Genomic DNA, 23,645 nt, shown 5'->3' on the forward strand with positions numbered 1-23,645 from the left:
GAATGTCTCTTGCAACTCCAAATATACTACATCCACTGGTTCTCCCTTATCTAAGCTGCTAGTTACACCTTCAAAAACTCTGAATAGATTTGTCAAACACAATTTCCCTTTCATAAAACCGGGTTGACTCTGCCCAATCATATGATTTTGTAAGTGCCCTGTTACCACGTCCCTAGTAATAGATTCTAGCATTTTTCCTACTACTGATGTCAGGCTAACTGGTCTATGGTTCCCTGTTTTCTCTCTACCTCCTTTCAACCTATTATTATACTGGCATAAAACTAGTAGCTTAACTAATTTAATGGTCCGGATCTTGCGGTGGGTAATGATTGCGAACTGTCCACGTTTGCCGTCATTACCCTATTGAAACTGACCACAACTTATTGATGTAGCGCATGCGCATCTAATTGCAGAAATTCTGAAGTTGCGGTCAGTCATTCACTGCTCTGACACAGGCTGTGCTGTGCCCCCCACCCCCAATAGCCATAAATCAGTGGAACTGATGAAAACTTTGGCTTTTCCGTGCTAATAGCGCTGTTAAATACCCCATTAAATGTTGAGCCTTGTTGGAATAAGTGTAGCTGGGGTTTTAACAGCTTATTGACTGCGAAGCCACCGTTCTGTCCCTGAGCAACGAATTGTCATATTTGTGGAATGTTGAATTTCTCCATTCTAATTAAAAATTACAATTGTTTTGAAAAATAATTAAAAAAAAAAAAAAAAAGTTTATTCATGATATTTCAGCTTCTACCTTATCCCCATGTGAGAGTCCCAATCTTTATTTCACTCTCTAGCATTTTTAAAAAGTGAGGATTAAAGCTGCCTTTTTATTTCCTGGTTTGCTGTCTGAGAATTCTTCAGTGTGATTGGCTGTTTAGACAGCTTGATGTCACTGCTGCATCGCCATAGGAGTCCCTTATTCACAGTGCTACAATCAATTACACGTCGAGAAACCTCACGTTTTCGCCACAAAGATTGCGAGATCTCTGTGGGCAGCTTTCTTTGAGGTCAGCGGCGAGCGCCTTTTGCTTCACCGCTGACCGCAAATTACAAACCAGTAGGTTTATTTGCAGTGAACCAGATCTCTGTCCTGATTAGCATGTTCTGTGAATATTCTATTAAACCTATACATTCCTCTTTTGGTCCATTGCTCTCTCAATATAATTTTTTACATTTTTGCACATTCATCAGCATTGGCTATCTAATTTTGGGAGGGCAAGGAGAGGTTAAGAGAAATTTCCTTACACAGAGATGTTGGAGCATGGAATGCTTTACCACACGGAGTAATTAAGGCACGACCACTGCATCATTTAAGGGAAGAGAAGATAAACATTTGAAGATGGGGCCTGAGAACTTCATATACATTTTTGGTACTTTTATGTATTCCTTCACTTCTAAAAGAGCCTTTTTTTATTTAATCAGAATGGCATCAGTACGACGATATTATCTGTGCAGCACCTGAAGAAGGTTGGAAAGCGAAACTTAAGACCATTTTCAGATTTAGTAAAAAAACTGATGTAACAAAAGGAAAACTACTAGCTGGGGAAATCTTGGTGCGGTCAATGTTTGATATTCTTTCAATATGGAATGAAAAGAATTTGAAGAGTTTCCTGAATCAACTGCAGCAATTCTTTGAAGTTTATAAACGCCCTATGGTTTTTGAAAGACAACTAGTTCATTGGGAATCCCTTTCCTTTGGGGAGAAAGAGGTGAGAAGGATTATTAACTGTTGCGATGAATTACTCACTTCAGCAGTATAATAGTATACAGAAATTAGCCTGTGTTTGAAGAAAGGATGCTTATCCTAAGAAAAATATACAAATGTTAATAAAAACTAATGTTAATTCAACTTGAACAGGCAAATCTTTACATGGAAATATTTTAATCAAAATTCTTCCTCATTCTTTATTCTTCACTTAAAGATAAATGGCTGGAGGCTGGATGAAGTCACAGGACACTGGCCTCCTTTCTAATAATTCCTCCTAATGGTAGCCTCATGAGTTGCATGATTTTGTTGACACATGACACACTAAGCTGTACTCTAGATGCCACCTTTGTTCTTTTTCTCCTGGCACTGGCAGCACTTGGAAAAACATACTTAATTGCTCTACGTGGCCCTTTATATATATTCTGTAGAATGTTCGATAAAATGATTGCTTAGAAACGGCTCGAACAACAATTCTAAAGCAGTGGACAGGTTTTTAAAAAAAAAATAGCTGACCAAATATAAAGTTTAATAATTTTATAAATTATATAAGTTGTAGAAGATGCTCTTCTTCCTCTTCCTTTTCTATCCCCATCCTTTTCTTTGCTGCTCTTGTTACCCCCATTCTTCTTCTCCTCTGTCCTATCATTAAAAATCTTATGAATATGCAGATTACCTCAGTGTTTTTATGATCAATTCCTATAAACTAATTTATAATAGGTTTTGCCTTTGTAAACATGTCACTTTGCACAATCTGACCACCAGGTTCCGACAAATCACTCAAAATGCTTTCTGAACATTTTTTTCATCTTTTTTTTTGTCCTTGGCAACAGAAATTTCTAATATGTAAAATAATGATTCAATTGATTTAAAAAAAAAAAAAAAAAACATTTTTAGCATTTAAATTGTCTTGTGCCTTTTAACGTCTTCTTTAAAGTTTTTACTTGACGGCCTCCTCCAAATCCCTGTGCATGGACTTGATATTTTTGCCCAGAGCCGTGACTCTGAGCTGCATTTGGATTGTGTAGTCTGAGCATGTAGAGTGTACCTAATTTCCCAGTATTGTTCAGTCAACTGGATTGATGGATTTTTTTTGTTTAGCTTCTATCAGTTTCTGTTCAAAGTAAAATGTAAGCATTGTAATTACTAAGAACTGTCAGACAGAGAAAGACAAACCGTGCCCTTTTCAAATAAAAAACAAACGAGTTGGATTTGGAAAGCCCTAATTACCAACTGTGTTGTGTTGATAGTAATTAGAATTGAACCAACCACAGCACATCACATTCAATGTTTGCAGAAATCCCATAGAAAGTCACAAACCAGTGCTGTGACAAATTTGGATTCCTTAGCCCTGGTCTTCCCCAAATGATGTCCCCTCACTGCTGATGAATACTAAGGATCCACCATGAGCCAAACCTCACATTCAAGCCCCCAGTTGTGGCAAACCTCATTTCTATCTTCCGGTGTTCTGCCAAACCCCAGATTCCACCTCTACAGTGATGCCAGATCAAAGGACTCCCACCCCAGTGCTGCCAAACCCCAGGACAATTCCCCACCGTTGCGAAAGCCAGGATCATTCCCCTGTAAAATACAAGTAAACCTCATTCACTTCTCCCAGTACTGTTAAATATATCTACCGCCAATTGGTCCATCTCGCATACCATCTTATGGCATATTCTCAGCTTTAAGAATGGTAAAGGATAAACATTAAATACATGGGTAAAGGAATATGTAATGTGTGTGTTATAAAAGATTGCTCAGTTACAGGGTTGTGGAATTCATCCCCCAAAGCATCAGTAAAAATCCCAGAATCATTTTAATAAAATTGGAATTGGACGTATTCTCACTGTAAATCGGTGAACTTCATTTATCCGTTGTATGATATAAACCAGGGGTTCTCATTTGGGGGTCTGAGAAGGTTTCAAGGGATCCGCCAAAAATACACTGTACCGTACCGGCGCACTGCCACTTTCACCATCCAAACAGCAATTTGTCCTCCACTTCCAGCGCTGCCACTGACAAAATCCAACTGTTCACCTGATTTTATTTTTTACCTTCTTTTGGCCACCGTCTCCTTCATCTGTTGGGAGAAACATCTCCCACGTTAGGAAAAAAAAATCAGACCAGCTTTGAAAGAAAGTGGGACCTTTTATAGAGGTATGTAAGATACCTCTAAATTGAATGGAAATGTTTAATCTGGAGCTCTATTTCAATTAGAACTGTTTCTGTAGTAAGACTTTGACGTTGCATCCAATGCTGTGTTTAATGTTTTCTCTCCATATTGACTAGAGCTGCTGTTGAAAATAGGTTCAGATAATGATTGTTTATTGTTTAGGTTAAGGGTCTCCTGTACAAGGTTTTGAAAGAAAGGGCTAAGCATCAAGTTTCAGAAACCGAGACAACTTCTTGGATAAGCCGTCTGCGAACAGGCGTGCTACTGTTGTACCTGGTTGACTTCTATCAACTTGAAATACAAAAACCTGATCTGCACACAGTTTGTGATCTTCTGTGCGTACAACAAAAATTGACAAACACCCTTACCAAGGATTACGAGGCACTTAAAGAAAGCTTCCATTTTGGGAAAAGGTAAGAACTGTAAATAGGACAAAAGTATTCAGAGATTTAAAAAGATATACTGCCTGTGCCATGGTTGAACTCGAACATTTGGTTCTCTTTGGTCTGATAAAATAGTTTAAATAATTGAGGTTATACAATCTCTAGTTTCAGTAAATAAAAAAGGCAATATTTTTGCATATCTCAAATTAAAAATTTTTCATGCATATTGTAGTTTTCCATGTTTATAAAGTTCATGTGCTGTAAATAGTTCACTGAAGAATATCCCTGCTCCTGTTCAGATAATGTCATGGGATCTCTTGCATCCACATGAACAGGCAGACTAGAAAGACAGCACCTCTGACAATGCAGCACTCCCTCAGTACTGTACTGAAGTGTTAGCCTAGACTTATGTGCTGAAATCCTGGCATGGGGCTTGAACCTATGCTGTACAATTTTACAGGGGATTGTTTTCATTTGGCTAGCTGACTACTTTAACATACATGGAAATCCACTATCGTGCTCGAGTCTCCAACCCAAATGAGAGAAAATCCACATTAGTGGAATTTTTGTTCACCTGATGTGGAGTACACCCATTTATTTAAGCACTTTGAATATTTGTGCAATTTGGCAAGAGCAGTTTTGCATAGGGGCATTGCTGGAGTTAAACAAGGGAAAACGGTACCATTTACCAGAATAGAGCACCGGTAAACTTTCCACGTCCTTGTCCAGTTATGACCACTCTACATCAAGGCATTGGCCTGCAGGGTTATCTGGAACCAAGAAGAAGAATTCCAGCCCCCAATGACCGGTCTCAGCAATAAGCTAGGCTGGCTGGTTAATCATCAGTTACGTCTGCAGACCTGCATGGCTCTGCTATCGGATTACTGAGACTTCCACAGTGGATTATTTTGGTTTCAATCTCCCATCACAAGGCCTGCCATCCTGCAGCCAAATTGATCTCAAAAAGGCCTTACTTATATTGCCTAACCCCCCTCTTACTCACGAGGAGGATCGGCACTAGGTAGTTAGTCACCAGACAACTGATAAGTTGGTTTGAGCTCTCAGTAGGCAGGCTGCAGATAACAGCAACTCCTCCCAAGCGGCACAGTGTGCAACACAATTCAGCAATTACCACCATCCTACTGACCACAGCAAGGACACATTATCATACCCCATCAAACAGCGGTCCAAGGGTTAAGTGATTTGGATTTTGTGGGGACAAAAGGCGCAATGTGAGTTTATTCAAATATTCAGTAATACTCACAGTGCTAGTTAACAGTTCATTGCTTATCCTCTGAACTGGCAACTTGAATTCTTTTGTGAGGATGATAGGGTTTGAATTGGTTCACATGCACCCATTTCAAAATATCATCTCCTTTGGGTTTCTGGAGTTTGATTTGGTAGGCAACCGGTGATACTTTATCTGTAATGGTATGCGAGCCATTCCAGCTTGGTAAGAATTTCTTCACTTTTGCATTGTTTTTTTTAACTACAATTGAATTAGAATACTTTTTCTCCAGTTTCGTAAACTGTTGCTGTTGACCTTTTTGTCATAGCATGCTTTCATTCCGTTAACACTTTTGTCTAGGCTTTTCTGGGCAAAAGAAAATATATTTTGAAGGTTGAGTTTTAAATTTGTTACAGACTGAGAGGCAGTTGTAGCACTTGCTAAATTTACATCAAATGCAAGTTATTGTAAAAACTGGCTTAATACAGCTAACTCTGATGCTTAAGCTGTGATTTACATACAATGCTTAAAAATCTCCCCTTTCCCTAGTAACCTTTACTTACTGCTAATTTGGTTGAACAAGAATGTTGATTTCTGATTTCAAACAGAATTTATTATCATATGATATAGCAGTGCATAGTGATTCTGTCTGGGTGACCGAAAGGAATTCTGATCGATCTTGTGTTTAGCCAACTTACAGTAATACTACTTTTAAGTAAATGTTTTTTTCCAGGTTTTATTTAATATATCTGAAATTTATTTTTTATAGCATTGAGGCCTCACTGCTGCAGCTGATGGTCAGATGTATTGATGAGGGAATAATAAAATGGCTGCAAGTGATTCCTGTTTTCCATTTATTTGGTGTTTCCTCCAACACACTGAGCCCTGATCTTTTGGACACCAATTTTAAATCTGAAGTCTGCTGGGCTGGACTCGATGGGCTTCCAATTATTAATTTCAGAGACAAATATCAATATAGAAGCCCAAGGTAGGCCTTTTTTTGAACCCACTATATGACAATAGATCAATCAGTCCTTACACTATTCCTATGGGCTTGTAGACAAGAAGACCATTCCATTGCCTCTGATGTTAAATTGACTTGTGTAAGTTAAGCGACAATCATGTCCCTAATTAAGAATCTGGGATACAGAAAAGAATGGTCATCATATCTCTCTTCCCCTGTCATTCTGATCCATGTTCTGATCACTGTGTGTGTAGGGGAGGTCTGCATTGAGTTCTTTGGTAGAGTAAATACGTGTGAGTGTGTATAATATAAATATATATATATTATACGTGCATAGAGTGAAAGTAAGAAATAGAAACGTAGGAATAGGCCATTCAGTCCCTCGAGCCTACTCCGCCACTCAGCTCATGGCTAATCTGTACCTCAACTCCTTTGCTTATCTGTGTTTTTGTGTGATCTTTGGCAGTCCTTTTCTGTGAAGTTTAGCTTTGTGGATATGTTCAGTAGCCAAGATATGCAGCTGCAGCTTAGAGCGGTAGGGGGATAAATGCTTGTCCTAGCAGAAAATGCATAAATTTATCGCAAGTTGAATGGTGCTTAAAAAAAAAAAAAAAAAAAATGACCTGATCGCCTGATCTTATACCACTTGGCATGAGATTGAACCATGCAGACAGGTTTGATCCCTGATTTGTGTTGAGTTAGCTGATCTCAGGCAAACTGCAGTGTCTGACATTATTATGGGTCTCCAGGCCATGGGAGTATAAGCCAAGGTTTCTACTCTTTGTCTCTGTCTCTTCAGTCACCACTGCTGGAATGTGCATGTTTGTGGTATGATGTGATGATCTACATGGTTGAATAGCTTGATGGCACTTGCTGTCAAAGTTCATGGGATGAATGGCCTCTTGGCAATGTATCAGATGTAACCATACTGCTGTCAGTAGAGGCTGAGAGAAAACTGAATGGTTGGGAAGGGGGACATTTTGATTGCCTCGAGCAACAAAATCACTTTGTTTTCATGACTGTCTGAATTCTGTTTCATATGTTAGAGGCATTTGAAACTTGTATAACACCGATTAAATGTACCTTTTTAACAATAAAGGTCAATCTTTCAAGCATGTACACCTTTTAAAATAATTTTTAGTACTGTATGCCTTAAAATAAACTCCTTAAAATGCTCTGTGATTCATAGTGTGTTTAAGTGTACAGTTACATATGATATATTTATCTTTTTTGTGAATGATTTTATGAAGGGAGCTGCTTGAACTGATGTACAAAAATAAGCATTTGGTGGCAGTGGATAGACTTTTATTTCGATCTTGGTTCAGCTTATTGCCATTGGAAGCTTTGCCAGAATACTTGAAAATGATGACTCCTGATCTGCTCGATGTTCTACAAGGAATCATTCAGAGACTGAAGAATAGTTTCAATTCATACAGAAATGAGGTCTGTGTTTGAGAAAAGTGGTATTGCTTAATGCTTATTCAGGGCAAGCCAATTAAAGTATATAGAAATTACAGCTTCCTTCTGCCGGCGCAGACTCGATGGGCCAAGTGGCCTCCTTCTGTGCTGTACTAGTCCCGATCATTTCATCCCAGTTCTGAGCCCAGTGTAAATGGCAACACCCGGTGTCCTTGATGGTTCCCTTTATTGGTAATTTATCCTTGTGTTTTAAGCCTGCCTGAATTTGGGTCTCCTCTGCCAAGAGACTCAGTGGGCAGGCTTCCACCAGACCTCTGCCAGTACCTAGTTTGGCTAGCTGCTAAGAAACATGGGGTACTGCCCAGGCTTGATATCCTAGCGAGTTATTCTTCCCTTTCAAATGAGAAACCCTGCCTGCCTACTCAAGTGGATGCAAACTATCCACTGCATTATTCAAAGAAGAGCAGAGAATTTTCCAGGTGCTCTACATTTATATAGTGCGTTATCACCTCAAAATATCCCAAAATACTTTATAACCAAGGAGTTACTTTTGAAGTGCAGTTGCTGTTATGTAGGCGACATGGCAGTCAACTTTCACATAGCAAAATTTACACATCCCCCCCCCCCCCCCCCCCCCAAAACAGTACCACCAAAAACAGATTAAATGACGTTCATTCATTTGCTATTTGTGGGACTTTGCTATGTACAAATTGGTTTCCATGTTTGCCTATATACCAACTGTGACTGCACTTAAATCCATTGGTTGTAAAGTGCTTATCATAAGTCTTATCATAAGATCCTATATAAACGCAATTCCTTCTTCTTTTACCCACACCAAGTACCCAAAAACAAATTGTAATTTTTCTTTGTGAAAAATGAAAGATCTTAATTAACGATGCATTATAAAATCATTTTTTCATTTGTATAGCATCTAAAATGTTTTAATGGAAACTTGGACAGTGTAGCTGATTTAATGATTTAAAATTTACAGCTACCTTTTAAAGACAAGGTAGGAATTTGAGCATTCAAATTTTTTAATTAATTAGGTATTTTCTTCATTTGGCTGATGACTTCATTACAATGTCACTTGCTTTCCACATTTTCTGATGCACCTGTTTTTTTTAATCTATGGAAATGTAATTCATTTTTAATACTCTTCTGTAAGTCACAATGGTGTATTATTTATTGTCTGAAAATGAGCGATTCAGCCAGCAAAATAATTTAAGTAATATAATGGTTTGAATTTTTTTTACTGGAAGCATTATCACTTGCATTGTGGTAATGCTTCTAAAATAACAAATACTGAGGAGATTGTTTTCTGCTGAAGTAATCTTTTCACAATTTGTAATTCCAGTCTTGTGGCTGCTTTACGGCTTTCTATTAATTTACACTGTGCATATTCATATCTAAACATTGAGCTGTGGCATATTGTGGACTTTACAAATTATTATACTCACTGCTGTGGAGAGGTCTTAACTAAAAAAAAAAAAACATTTAGATGCCGCATTTAGTAAACTTGGTATTAATTCTACTGTTTTCTTTTTGTATATTACGCTCATAGAATTTGGGTAACCTATTGATACATGTAAAAGAAAGCATGGACAGTCAGCAGAACAGGTACACAGTTTTTAATATCAAATATAACCATCTGATCTGCCTTGCATCTAGATTTATTTGTTACTGTACATGTGCCCATAGCATTGTAAATCTGTCAATTTTGATTGGTTTAAATCAGTGTTGTCCAATACATTAGCCACATGTGGCTAATTGGCTATCCAGAAGTAGCTACAGGAAACTTTTGATTAACCGGCCCCTATATAACCGGAAATGTCGGTTAACCCGCAAAATTCAGGAGTAGGTTCAGGTAACTTTTTTATTACTTTTTTTACTCCATTTGTTGCTGTGCAAGGGTGTAGCTGTTGCTAAGCTACAGAGACGCTTGCAACTTGTGCCGATTGTTCTGAAGCAGGGTTTGTTGCTTTATACGGAGCTCTGAGCTCCGTATCTTTTACTATAGCGTTCGGTTATCCGGAATTGTTGATGAACCGGCACCACGTCAGTCCCGTCCGTGCCGGATAAAAGAAAGTTTCCTGTAATTGCATTTTTTCGATGTATTTTAATGCCCAGCAATTAACACAGGATGGGTTTGGCAGCCAACCTCACTAAGGAAATAAAAATCAGATAGTTGTATAAAATAGTTGCTGATTTTGGTACACGTACAAATTAATTTTAAGTTACAAGACTTTGCGTCTTTCAGCAATTTATTTTTAAATCTTTTTAAATTTCAGTTCCCCTCTTGTCAATTCTACTGTTACTTGACAAGCAAGCCTTGCAATATAACAATGATTTTAGTGTACTTTGGAACTGCGAGCTTAGCAGAATTGAGAGAGAAAGCAGATGCAGACAGCCATTCCACAATACTAGACATGGGGCAGACCGTCTGCCCCAGCTATGACAGAGACTGTAGGTCCCGCATTGGACTCATCAGTCTCCTGCGAACTCATTTTTAATGTGGAAGCAAGTCATCCTCGGTTCCCGAGGGACTGCCTAAGAAGAGAATACTAGACATCTATTGTCTTTCTCAAAGGCAGTGGCTGAATGAGCCCAAGATGTATCAAAACTAGTTATAACATTTGCTTAAAATCTCTTGTGCAAGTGAAAATAATTCATAAATGTATAGAAAACTGTTAATTTTGGTTTAAATATGGGAATATTTTCAAATAAAGCATTTTAGGCATTGCAACTTTGAAAAATGTTCGATATTTCCTCCCGATCTGCTCACCCGATGCAGCAAATCAGAGTGGGGAAAAAGTGCTGGCAACAGAATTGAAGTTGTCAGAAAGATGATGAAAGAATCAGAAAGCGATGTTTTAAATCTGTGCATGGGAATGTGGGTGTGTATGTATTGCATTTCTTTGGCTGAAGTGGGATAAAGTACAATGTGAGCTAAGCACTGACATGAAATGTAAAGATGAGATGCCCCCTCCCACGAGGTTCAGTCTGAAATGTACATGTTCTGATTTTCATTCCACCTACTTTAGATCTCCAGTGTGGTAATATTGGGTGTTAATCGATTTTGTGAATATTTAATAGTCCACAATTTAATAGTCCTCCATAGATTGTACATTGCAATCTATTACCAGTTTTTTTTTTTTATTAGTATTCTTTGAGTCTAAAATATGTCGCTGATCACTGACAGAGTTATAAGTCTTGAATCAATTGGTTTTTCTAAGTTTTGCTTTCTGGAGATAATTTCAAATGTATTTTTTCAGTGTATTTTGTTGTGAACAGAAATAAATTTCAATATATTTCCACCTCTAGGGATCTCAGTGGTGAATGTGTAGAAGCATGCATGAAGACCAGTTTGAAAATCCATGAAAACATATGTAAATCTCTAAAAGCATCGCACTTTATAGAAATCATCGCCATTTCTATTGGGTTAATTAGCAAACTTGCTCAATTAAGAAAATCTTCATTGAAGGTATCAGTAAAAGCAAATACACGTGTGAAACAGCCAATAGAATAACATCTGATTTAAATACATTGAAATTTAGCAATTGGATATTTCTGTTTCATAAAATGATTTTCTTAAACTTATTTGGGTGCAATGTTGGGTATTCTATATAAAACTGGATGATGTGGGAAACTAGAAACTTTTGTTCTGATTTTTTAAAATATGTATAGGTTGGAGAGCAGCTCATTTTTACAAAAATAGAATATATAAGCTAATATATAAAATATAACATAGATTTTGACTGTCTACCTCTGATTCAGGCACTTATTACAATAATGCTTTAACTCAACCCTTAAGGGGAAAAACAATGAAGACGTTTTTTAAAATTTAGGTCGCAGATGAGAAATCGCAAAATGAGGAAGCTCCGACAATGCCAAGCACTGAAACATTCTTACAAAAGACTTTGACATTTACAAGAAGTTGGCTAAAAGAGGTCCTTAAAACAAAATCACTATATGAATATGGTATTTCTATCAGTCGATCTGAACTCCAGGTAAGGCAGTTTTGTAATAGTGCCTAAACTAACTTGCCTCTTGAGCTGTGAGAGATCAGTGGAATGTGGGGATTAACCTAATGGGAGTGATGGAGCATACATGCTAAAATTGTCAATTATTTTTTTGTGTTTTGAGTTTAATTTGCTTCATTTTAACAGTTCAATATTAGGAACTTTTTTATTTGGTACCTTAACTGTGAATTGGTTTGAGCCAGTAATAGGTTAATTAATGGTTGCATAAGTGGCTTTTTTTCTGTAGGGTTATTGTGTAACTTGAGATGGTATAAATCTGAGGTTACTACAGATTAATTTTGAGCTGAGAGGGGCCAGGAGAGTGTGAACTTTAGCTTCAGTGGGCGTTCAACCTTGATGTGCACTTAGCTTAAAATTATACTTGAGGTGTTAAACCGTTTTGTTATTGTGCTTCAATTTATTGAATCTTCAACCAAAACCCACGAGATTGACTGATGCCATGATGTGTGGTAGCTGTGCAATGTGGGAGTTCTAGGATGGATCAAATGTCTCTGACTGCTTGTGATTGGACTTGAGGAGAAGCTGGTAATGTTTCGTCACATTCAGGAGGCTGAAGGGTTCTTAGAGTGCCCATTCCAGGAGGCCCCACAGGCAAAATGAGTTAGCGAGGAAGGAAAGTGGGTAACCATCCGTTGAAGTAGGTAGAGTAGAGAGGGGGCAATGCAGGGATCTTCTGGGAGTGTTGAATTGATAAACAGATATTCAGTGTCCTAGGCACAATTAGAGATGAAAATGGCACTCTTCTGGAGGATGAGGGAATGATGGAGACATTAAATAAGTGCTCTACCTCAGTTTCCAGTGTATGGTACTGGGAATGAAAGGGTAAAGAGAAGGAGGCGAAGCATTTAGATAGGATTGGGTAGAGTTTTCACGGAAATCTTCGATCCAGAGTGGAAACCCGGGAGAAATGGCATAAAGCGCTTGCGCAGTATTGCTAATGTTCCCGCCGAAGTTAAGTGGGAAATCAGGGGAAGCCCTGCAGAAATTCCTGGTGGATACTATAGGTAAGGAATTGGTGAAAGTCCAAGTGGGGACAGCACCAGGACCTAATGGCATCCTAGAGTGCCAAAAGAAGTCTGAACAAATAGAGGCTCTGATTAAAATCTATTAAACATTTTTCATTATGGAAGTTGTGCTAGAGGACTGACGGGGTGCAAATGCAACATCTGTGCTCTAAAACGGAGAAAGGAGTAAACCAGGAGACTGTCAGACTAACATTAGTAGTGTGTAAGCTTCTGGAGCCCATAATACAGGATAGAATTAATACATAGATGGACATGGCTTCATTAAGGACAGCCAGCATAGATTTGAAAAAGGCAATTTGTGTCTGACAAATTTTAATTGAGTTCTTTGATAAGGAAATGCAGTACGTATATGGATTTTCAAAAAGTGTTTTGTAAGGTGCTGCATAGAAGGTTTGTTAAAATTTAAGGCACATGGTATTCTTGGGAGTGTGGCAGCATGGATAGGAAGCTGGTTAAAGGAGAAAACAAAAGTAATGACTGGATTTTTTTTTTGTACTGGAAGGATGTAAACTGTGGTGTCCTCCAGAGGTCCATGTTGGGACCATTGTATTTTTAATATTTATAAATGATCTGGACTTGGGTATAGAGGGCACAAAATTTGCAGATGAAACAAAAATGGGGAATGTGGTTTTGAAGACAGACAAATTAATAGATTGGGCAGTTGATGTCAGATGAAATTTAGTGTGGAGAAATGTAAGGTGATTGGGAAGAAGAAGAGAATATATACACGAAATGGTAAAATTTTAAAAAGAGTAGGGAAACAGAGGAACTTGGGGCTTCAGATACACAAATCTTTAAAAGTTGGAGGACAAGTTGAAACTAAAACAATGCATATAGGATCCTAAGTTTATAAATAGGTTATTGAGTACAAGAACAAAACGGTGATGCCAAACCAATGCAAATTATTGATGTGAAGGCCATGGAGAAGGTGTAGAAGAGATTCACTAAGATGATACCAGGATGAGAGGCTTTCATTTTGAGGAGACATTGTAGTAACTGGGCTTCTTTTCATTGGAACAGAGAAATTTAAGAGAGCTAATAGAAGTGTTCAAAATTATGAATGTTTTCAATAAAGTAAATAGGGCAAAATCAAAAATATTTCATATAATTGACTTTTCCCATCCTTTGCTTCCTGCGAGAGAACCCTTCACACATTATCCCAGTAGGGAGCATTCCGTTTATTACCCCTGGTCAGTGAATCAGTAACTGGAGGGCATAAATTTAAGATCATCAAAAGAACTAAGGGAATGGTAGGATAAAGTTTTATGTTGAAGGTTGTTGGCACATCTAATGCCCTACCAGAAACCGCAGTGGAAGCTGAATCCATATTGGCTTTTTACAAGCGCAGTGGATAAGTTCCTGAAAGATTAAAAATGCAAATAGTATGGGGATTTCAGAGAGCTGGCTCAGGCATGTGGGTTGAACGGCCTCATTTCATAAAATTTGTATGATTCTATATCTGCTAAAGAGTTGTATGGTTTTTATCAGATGTATGACTATTTATCCTGCTCTATTTCTGATATTCTTGCCTTTACACCGCTCTTAATCGGTTTCTCTTATCTGCTCTTCTTCAGTCTGTATAATTGTCATCTGTCACATAATCAAATATTTTTGACTTCGTCCAAGACTACCTCTTTCAACCAATCTCTTTCTATCTGCCCACAAAGGGTACCCTTCAGCTGAACTGTTCTCCACTGCACACATCAAAATGAAGCCTGATGTTGACTACCGTGTCCTATACTCATTTCCCTCCGTATCAAACCAGTGTTAATCCATATGTTCTCCTGCCTCTGCTACAATACATTCAGTACAAATGGTGCAGGTATAAAATAATTTTGTTTGGAAAATTTGAACCCCAAAACTATACAGTTTGTGGCTTAAGATATGTAAGTTGCAATTCAGTATAAAACAATGTGTGATACAGAGCTACATCATTCACTTGACTGTGATGGTGCTGCATTATCCCTCCTTGACCTCTGCAGCCTTTGACAAAGTCAGCCATACCATTCTCCTCCGATGTGTCTTATTCATTGTCCAGCTTCGTGGAATTGTTGTATTGGTTCCACTCTTACCTATTCCGATTGTAACCAGAGGACCTCTACCAATAACTCTGTTCCCACCCGTATACCGTTACCTCGGGAGTCCCCCAAAGATTCGTCCTTAACCCTTTCTCTTCCTCATCTACATGCTTCCCTTTGGCATCATCATCGACATGGTGAAGGTCAGCTTCCACACATACACTGATGTCATCCAACCTTACCTCTCCAACACTTGTTGGCTCCTCCACTGCCTCGCAACCTATCTAATCCTGAGCTGAGCGTCGAACCCCATGTTGTCTCCATCATAAAGCCTGCCTTCATCTATCTCTGTAGCGTCGCCTGCCTCTACCACTATCTTCGTCCATCAGCTGCTGAAACCCCATCATACATACCTTTGTCACCTCCAGACTCTGGTATTTCTGGTTGGCCTCCCAAATCCAGTCTCCGAAAACTTCAGCTCATCCAAAACTCTGCTGTCCGTATCCTTTCCTACAACATCACCCCTGTCCTCACTGTCATATATTGGCTCCTGGTCCTTTAATACCTCAAATTTAATATTCTCATCCTCCCATGTAAATTCCCTTCATGGCCTCACTCCTTTCTATTTCTGTAACCCCTCCCACTCCTGAACATTCTGTTACTGACCCTGGCCTCTTGTACGTCCCCCACTCCCTTTTCCACACCATTGTTGGCTATGGCTTCAGCTGCCTATGCCCCATGCTTTTGGAATTCCCTCCCTAAACCTTGCCACATCCCTCTCCTTTTAAGATCCTCCTTGAAATGCACCTCTTTGACTAAGCTTCCTAATATCTCCTCCTTTGGCTCAGTGCCCATTTTTCCCCTTACACTCTGAAGTGCCTTGGGACATTTTACATTAAAGATGATATATAAATGCAAGTTGTTGCATGATAGCATGCCCTGATTTACGCAGTCTGTTGTCATTCAGTGATTTACTTTGCAGTGACTCGTTTTTAGACAAATGCAAATAAAGCTATATTTGAATAAAGTATTCTCTATTTACTCATTTTATAAAGATGTGGGTCACGCTTATGACCTTAGACTTTGGAAATAAAGAATGGACTTCCATTTGGAGTGAAGGACTCTTGAGTGATCTGGAAGGGAGAATAAAGAAGGTAGTGTATCATATCCAAATGTAGGAATGTTGTTAAGATAGCCTGCTAAACTTGCAGAATTTTCTTTTCCAATTTTATCCCTGCCATTCCTTAACGCAGTGAGGTAATACTGGGTAACATTCGATCGATGCCAGCAGCGCTTTGTTATATTGCCTAGGTGCAAGCATGGGTAGAGAATGTTGTCAGGCTATTCAACAGTAGTGATAAGGGAGGGAATATGACCGTGAAGCAGGACTCTGCTTCTCACCTGAGATTTCTCATGCACTTCCTAATAGTATCACTAGGTGGAAATTGGAATCAAAATGCAGTGGCCAATTGTAGTGTTGCACCGACAGACCTGACACAGACCAAGGATTGATCCTAAGGCATTCCTGGTTTGTATGACTCTGTAGCATATCAAATGGTGCATTGACTTACTGAGCCACCTTGAGAGCTCTACATGTTTAAAGCATATTCTTGGAAAGGGAAATAATCTTAACTGTGAAAAGTCTTGCATTCATATCCATGCCCTTGTGTGGTGAGGTACTACTTTCTGATCAGTAACATTTACATCAGCTTTGTAGAACACCAGCTACTATCTGTTGGAAGCAATGTATATAATATTTATTGGTTCGAAAGAATAGAATTTGTGAACTGTCCCTGAAAAGTTAGCAGGCTTAGTTTTTTTTGAGGCATGAATTACCTATGTTGCACCCACTTTGTTGTGCAGATTCTTCAGCAGGAGAGCTGAAATATTCTCAATGTTATGCAATTAGCACTAATTGCTATCTTTTGTGTTTTGCAATCCTGTTCCAGGTTGAGTGGGACAATAAAAATAACATTCCTTATCTTTTCATCAGGAAAGACCGTACTATCAGATAGAAATCTACTGCCAAGAGATTGAGGAGTTAAGCAGCTTGCAGCCTTTGGTTGCAAAATGTTTTGAGAACTGTGCACTTGATGCTGTCCATTCTATATGTCAGGTATCAGCAGTATAAAACAGTTCTTAAAAATATGGTTTAATATTTGTGTTTTTCAAAGATTGGCTCATACTTTGCACATTACATTTATATTTTACCCCTTCTAGGACAAGTCTGAGGCTCAACTTTTAGATAAATTGGTTCGTTATGATTTGAGCAAATTTGGAAAGTTGTTGTCAACAATAATTGAAAAATCCTGGCATAAAGACCGCAGTGGAAGCTTTTTGGAAGATTCTGATTCAGTTGTCTTGCATTTACTTAATTGGTCAGCTGCAAAGACTATCTTTAAATTGCAAGGTATGAAAAAAATTTGGTATGTTCAGTTAATTTACTTAGAAACAAGTAATCGTGGATGTCCTTTATTCCAGCTCACTATACCCTGGCTGCCATCTTGCTTTGTGCCCTGGCTGTTAAAATGGACAGTGTATGGGGCAAAGGCTATCTGTGAGCTGCTGGGCACTTGATAAGTGTAAGAGATATTTTAAATCTAGAATTGTGATTCCCCTTTTCAAGCATTTTGTGGAATGGCTGTCCTTTACTTCAGCTGCTCACAGTCACACTTATGCCAATTCTGCTCATGGGAGCTAATTCTTTTTTTCACCACTGTCAACTGTTTCCTGCATTGTGTCCTCCTTCCTCCATCTTATCACATTCCTAAGGGATACATTTTTGACTGAGCTTCTAGTGGGGAGCTTTGCATGCTGGGAGTGCAAAATTGGAAATTTACCCCTCAAGTCTGAACTACTTATGGACTTGTATTTAAAATTAAGGCCTCCCCGCCCTGCCCCCCAATCCCTTGGCTCCAATCCCTTGCTCCTTCCCTCTTCCAAATCATCCCTACTCCAGTCTTCCATAATTTTCTCAAGTCCCCCTTTTTCTCACCATCTTATTCTTCAAGATGCTCCCTTGACCCAACTTGTTTTTCCCAACTTCTTTTCATCCAGTTTCCCATCTGCCCTCCGCTTGTTGCAATCAGCAATCTACCTTTATCCTCTGACATCATCCTTGCCTCTTTCAAACAGCTGTTGTTAAACCTCTCCGCCTTCCCCAGTTATCGCCAGTCCTTCCTGGGCTTCATGACCTACAGTACTGTGCCCACTTCTGCTACTCCATTTGAGTCCCTGTAAGCTAGTTTCTGTCCTGCCATACCACAGATTGGCAGAAGGATAGGGAACAGTAGCATAGTGGTAATGTCACTGGGCCAGTAATCCAGAGGCCTGGGCTAATGATCCAGAGACGTGAGTTCAAATCCTACCACAGCAGCTGGGGAATTTAAATTCAGTTAATTAAATAAATCTGGAATTAAAAAAAAAAAGTAATGGTAACCATGAAACTATCAGATTTTAGTAAAAACCCATCTGGTTCACTAGTGTCCTTTAGGGAAGGAAGTCTGCCGTCCTTACCTGGTCTGGCCAAGATGTGACTCCAGACCCACAGCAATGTGGTTGACTCTTAACTGCCCTCTGAAATAGCCTAGGAAGCCACTCCGTTGTAACAAACTGCTACGAAAAACAATAAAAAGAATGAAACCGGCCGGACCACTCAGCATTGACCTTGCCACCGGCAATAGACACTGCAACGGCACACCCAGCCCAGTCAACCCTACAAAGTCCTCCTCACTACCATCTGGGGACTTGTGCCAAAATTGGGAGAGCTGTCCCACAGACTAGTCAAGCAACAGCCTGACATAGTCATACTCACAGAATCATACCTTTCAGCCAATGTCCCAAACTCCTCCATCACCATCCCTGGGTATGTCCTGTCCCACCGGAAGAAGCACTGAGAGTAGCAAGGGCACAGAATATACTCTGGGTGGGGGACTTCAATGTCCAGCACCAAGAGTGGCTCGCTAGCACCACTACTGACCAAGCTGGCTGAGTCCTGAAGGACATAGCTGCCAGTGAGAGAACCAATACGAGGGAAAAGCCTACTTGACCTCGTCCTCACCAATCTACCTGTCACAGATACATCTGTCCATGACAGCATTGGTAGCAGTGACCACTGCACAGTCATTGTGGAGATGAAGTCCCGTCTTCACACTGAGGGCACCCTTCATCGTGTTGTGTGGCACTACCACCGTGCTAAATGGGATAGATTCAGAACAGATCTAGCAGCTCAACACTAGGCATCCGTGAAGCGCTGTGGGCCATTAGCAGCAGCAGATTTGTATTCCACCACAATCTGTAACCTCATGGCCCGGCATATCCCTCACGCTACCATTATCATCAAGCCAGGGGACCAACCCTGGTTCAATAAGGAGTGTAGAAGAGCATGCCAGGAGCAGCACCAGGTGTACGTAAAAATGAGGTGCGAACCTGGGGAAACTGCAACACAGGACTTGCATGCATGCTAAAAAGCGGAAGCAGCATGCTATAGACAGAGCTAAGCGATCCCACAATCAACGGATCTGAACAAAGCTCTGCAGTCCTGCCACATCCAGTCATGAATGGTGGTGGACCATTAAACAACTAACTGGAGGAGGAGGCTGCATGAATATCCCCATCCTCAATGATGGTGGAGCCCAGCACGTGAGTGCAAAAGACGAGGCTGAAACATTTGCAACCATCTTCAGCCAGAAGTGCCGAGTGAATGATCCATATCGGCCTCCTCCTGAGGTCCCCACCATCACAGAAGTCAGTCTTCTGCCAATTTGATTTACTCCACGTGATATCAAGAAACGGCTGAGCACACTGGATACAGCAAAGGCTATGGGCCCTGACAACATCCCAGCCATTGTGCTGAAGACTTGTGCTCCAGAACTAGCCGCGCCTCTAGCCAAGCTGTTCCAGTACAGCTACAACACTGGCATTTTTTCCGACAATGTGGAAAACTGCCCAAGTATGTCCTGTCCACAAAAAGCAGGACAAATCTAATCAGGCCAATTACCGCCCCATCAGTCTACTCTCAATCATCAGCAAAGTGATGGAAGGTGTCATTGACAGTGCTATCAAGCAGCACTTACTCACCAATAACCTGCTCACTGATGCCCAGTTTGGGTTCCGCCAAGACCACTCGGCTCCCGACCTCATTACAGTCTTGGTCCAAACATGGACAAAGGAGCTGAATTCCAGAGGAGAAGTGAGAATGACTGCCCTTGACATCAAGGCAGCATTTGACAGAGTGTGGCATCAAGGAGCCCTAGTAAAACTGAAGTCAATGGGAATTGGGGGGCGGGGGGAAAACTCTCCTCTGGCTGGAGTCATACCTAGCACAAAGGAAGATGGTTGTGGTGATTGAAGGTCAATCATTACAGCCCCAAGACATCGCTGCAGTAGATCCTCAGGGCAGTGTCCTAGGCCCAACTATCTTCAGCTGCTTCATCAATGACCTTCCCTCCAACATAAGGTCAGAAATGGGGATGTTCGCTGATGACTGCGCAGTGTTCAGTGCCATTCACAACTCCTCAGATAATGAAGCAGTCCATGCCCGCATGCAACAAGACCTGAACAATGTTCAGGCTTGGGCTGATCAGTGGCAGGTAACATTTGCGCCACAGAAGTGCCAGGCAATGACTATCTCCAACAAGTGAGAGTCTAACCACAGCCCCTTGTCATTCAATGGCATTACCATCGCCGAATCCCCCACCATCAACATCCTGGGGTTACTCACCATTGACCAGAAACTTAACTGGACCAGCCACACAAATACTGCAGCAACAAGAGCAGGTCAGAGGCTAGGTATTCTGCGGCGAGTGTCTCACCTCCTGACTCCCCAAAGCCTTTCTACCATCTACAAGGCACAAGTAAGGAGTGTGATGGAATACTCTCCACTTGCCTGGATGAGTGCAGCTCCAACAACACAAGAAGCTCGAAACCATCCAGGCCAAAGCAGCCCGCTTGATTGGAACCCCATCTACCACCTTAAACATTTACTCCCTCCACCACCAGCGTACCGTGGCTGCAGTGTGTACCATCTACAAGATGCACTGCAGCAACTCGCCAAGGCTTCTTCGGCAGCACCTCCCAAACCCGCGACCTCTTCCCCCTAGAAGGACAAGGGCAGCAGGCGCATGGGAACACCACCACCTCCAAGTTCCCCTCCAAGTCACACACCATCCTGCCGTAGAAGTATATCGCCGATCCTTGATCGCCGTTGGGTCAAAATCCTGGAACACCCTACCTAACAGCACTGTGGGAGTACCTTCACCACACGGACTGCAGCGGTTCAAAAAGGTGGCTCACCACCACCTTCTCAAGGGCAATTAGGGATGGGCAATAAATGCTGGCCTTGCCAGTGACGCCCACATCCCATAAACGAATAAAAAAAAGATTGTTCTAGTCAAAGTGGCTACAGGAGTGGTGTGGGAAATTAAGGTTCCGTTTCATTATTGGGACAGGAAGGCACTGTACCGTTGGTATGGGCTCTACCTGAACCGGTCTGGGACCAGGGTCCTAGCGGAAAGGATGAATAGGGTTGTCACAAGGACTTTAAACTAGTAAATGGGGGGGAGGACTCTGGGTAAATTGCAGTACAAATAGTAGTTCAAAAACAAACTAAAGGGAAGAGAATAGATTAGCAGTCAGAAATTGTGCTTTAGACACTACAGATAAAGGGAAAACTAAAAGATGTAAAGCGATTAAACCAGGAGAGAGAAATAAGAAACAAGTGAGTAAAACATTAGAGCTGAAGGACAGGCGAGGGTGTATGTCCCAAATAAGCGTTCTTTATACAAACGCACGGAGTATAAGGAATAAATTGAATGAACTGCTGGCACAAATTCAAATTGGAGGGTATGACCTGGTAGCCATTACTGAGACATGGCTGCAAGACAGTCAAAACTGGGAACTAAATATACCAGGTTATAAAGTCTGCAGGAAAGATGAGGAAAATGGCAGAGGGGGAGGAGCATCCTTAGTGATCAAGGATGAAATCACTTCATTGATAAGATTTAAAAATAGATAAGCAGCCAGTGGTGACCTTATGGGTTGATTAAGAAATAGGAGAGGATCTAAGACTATAGTGGGAGTTGTGTATAGGCCCCCTGGTAGCAGCTGTGAAGTGCTAGATTGTATAAATGCAGAGATTAGACAAATGGGTAGCAAAGGCAGAGTGATTTTAATAGGGGATTTTAACTTGCATATAGATTGGGAAAAGCAGACTAGCACTTGTCAGAAAGGTAGTGAATTTCTTGTGTGTCCGGGATAGTTTTCTACAACAATATGTCCTGGAGGCAACAAGGGGGCAAGCCATCTTAGATTTAGTAATGAGCCAGATTTAGTTAACTGCCTAACTGTGCGAACATTTATCCAATAGCGACCATAACATGATTGAGTTTAACATAGCGTTTGAAAGGGAGAAATGCAAAACAGCTACTAAGATTCTAGATTTAGGTAAGGCCGACTTCAACGGGATGAGGCAGAGACTGTCCACAGTAAACTGGACATATCTGTTAATGAGTAAAATGAGAGAAGATCAGTGGGAGATGTTTAAAAAATAATTTAAGGTGATACAGAACCAGTTTATACCCCTGAAGGGCAAGAGCTCTACTTGCCAAAAAACCCAGCCATGGACAACTAAAGAGGTGAGGACAGCATAAACTAAAGGAAAGGGCACACAGAAATACAAAAAGTAGCACAGATCCTGGCGAATGGGAAAGATGCAAAGAACAGCAAAGGGTCACAAAACAGATAGTAAGAGCTACAAAAAGGAACTATGAAAAGAAATTTGCAAGGGATATCAAAATCAACATGAAGAATTTTTATAGTTACATTAGGAAAAAGAGGGTGGTCAGGAGCAATGTTGGCCCCTTAAAAACTGAAAGTGTCATTGACAGTATCACCAATGGGGAAATGGCGGACATGTTGAATAATTACTTTGCGCCGGTATTTACAGTAGAAGAAGAAATCCCAAAGAAACTAATATTGAATCGGGGACAAGGACTCAATAAAATTAATGTAAGTAAATTTAAAAGCAATGAAGAAAATAATGGCACTAAAGAGTGACAAATCCCCAGGGCCAGATGGTTTCCATCCCAGGGCTTTATAGGAAGTAGGTGAGCACATTGCAGATGCCCTAACTATAATCTTCCAAAGTTCTCTAGATTCAGGAACCATCCCTTTAGATTGGAAAATTGCGCATGTTCTCTTTTTTTAAGACTGGCGACAGAGGGAAACCAGGGACTTCTAGACCAGTTAGCCTAACATCTGTTGTTGAGAAATTGCTAGAGTCTATAATTAAGGATAAGGTGACTGAACACCTCAAATTTTCAGTTGCTCAGAGAGAGACAGCATGGATTTGTGAAAGGTAGGTCATGCCTGACAAACCTGATTGAATTTTTGAAGAGGTGTCTGAAATAGTGGACGGGGCAATGTCTATGGATGTTATTTATTTGGACTTCCAGAAGGCATTTGATAAAGTCCCACATAAGACACTGTTATCTAAGGTAGAAGCCCACAGAATTGAGGGCAAATTATGGACCTGGTTAGGAAATTGGCTGAGCGGCAGGAGACAGTAGGGATAATGGGTAGGTACTCAAATTAGGATGTGACTAGTGGTGCCTGCAGGGATCAGTGTTGGGGCCTCAGCTATTCAAAATATTTATTAACGACTTAGATGATGGCATAGAAAGTCATATATC

General features: G+C 40.4%; 1 protein-coding gene across 4 annotated transcripts in view; it reads left to right on the forward strand.

Moving 5' to 3' along the window:
* Positions 1-23,645, forward strand: part of rnf213b (ring finger protein 213b) — a 183,783-nt gene that overhangs the window by 41,764 nt on the left and 118,374 nt on the right. For all 4 annotated transcript variants that reach the window (XM_085963799.1, XM_085963796.1, XM_085963798.1 and 1 more), the window contains 10 exons: positions 1,423-1,709; positions 4,041-4,291; positions 6,259-6,477; positions 7,704-7,896; positions 9,434-9,489; positions 11,194-11,353; positions 11,718-11,879; positions 16,011-16,109; positions 16,949-17,071; positions 17,176-17,365. In XM_085963799.1, the coding sequence (XP_085819925.1) occupies positions 1,423-1,709; positions 4,041-4,291; positions 6,259-6,477; positions 7,704-7,896; positions 9,434-9,489; positions 11,194-11,353; positions 11,718-11,879; positions 16,011-16,109; positions 16,949-17,071; positions 17,176-17,365 (1,740 nt within the window). The remainder of the gene's footprint in view (positions 1-1,422; positions 1,710-4,040; positions 4,292-6,258; positions 6,478-7,703; positions 7,897-9,433; positions 9,490-11,193; positions 11,354-11,717; positions 11,880-16,010; positions 16,110-16,948; positions 17,072-17,175; positions 17,366-23,645) is intronic.

This window comes from Somniosus microcephalus, chromosome 21 (genome assembly GCF_052327205.1).
Source record: "Somniosus microcephalus isolate GS21.2 chromosome 21, FLI_Smic_1.0, whole genome shotgun sequence".
Taxonomy (NCBI): Eukaryota; Metazoa; Chordata; class Chondrichthyes; order Squaliformes; family Somniosidae; genus Somniosus; species Somniosus microcephalus.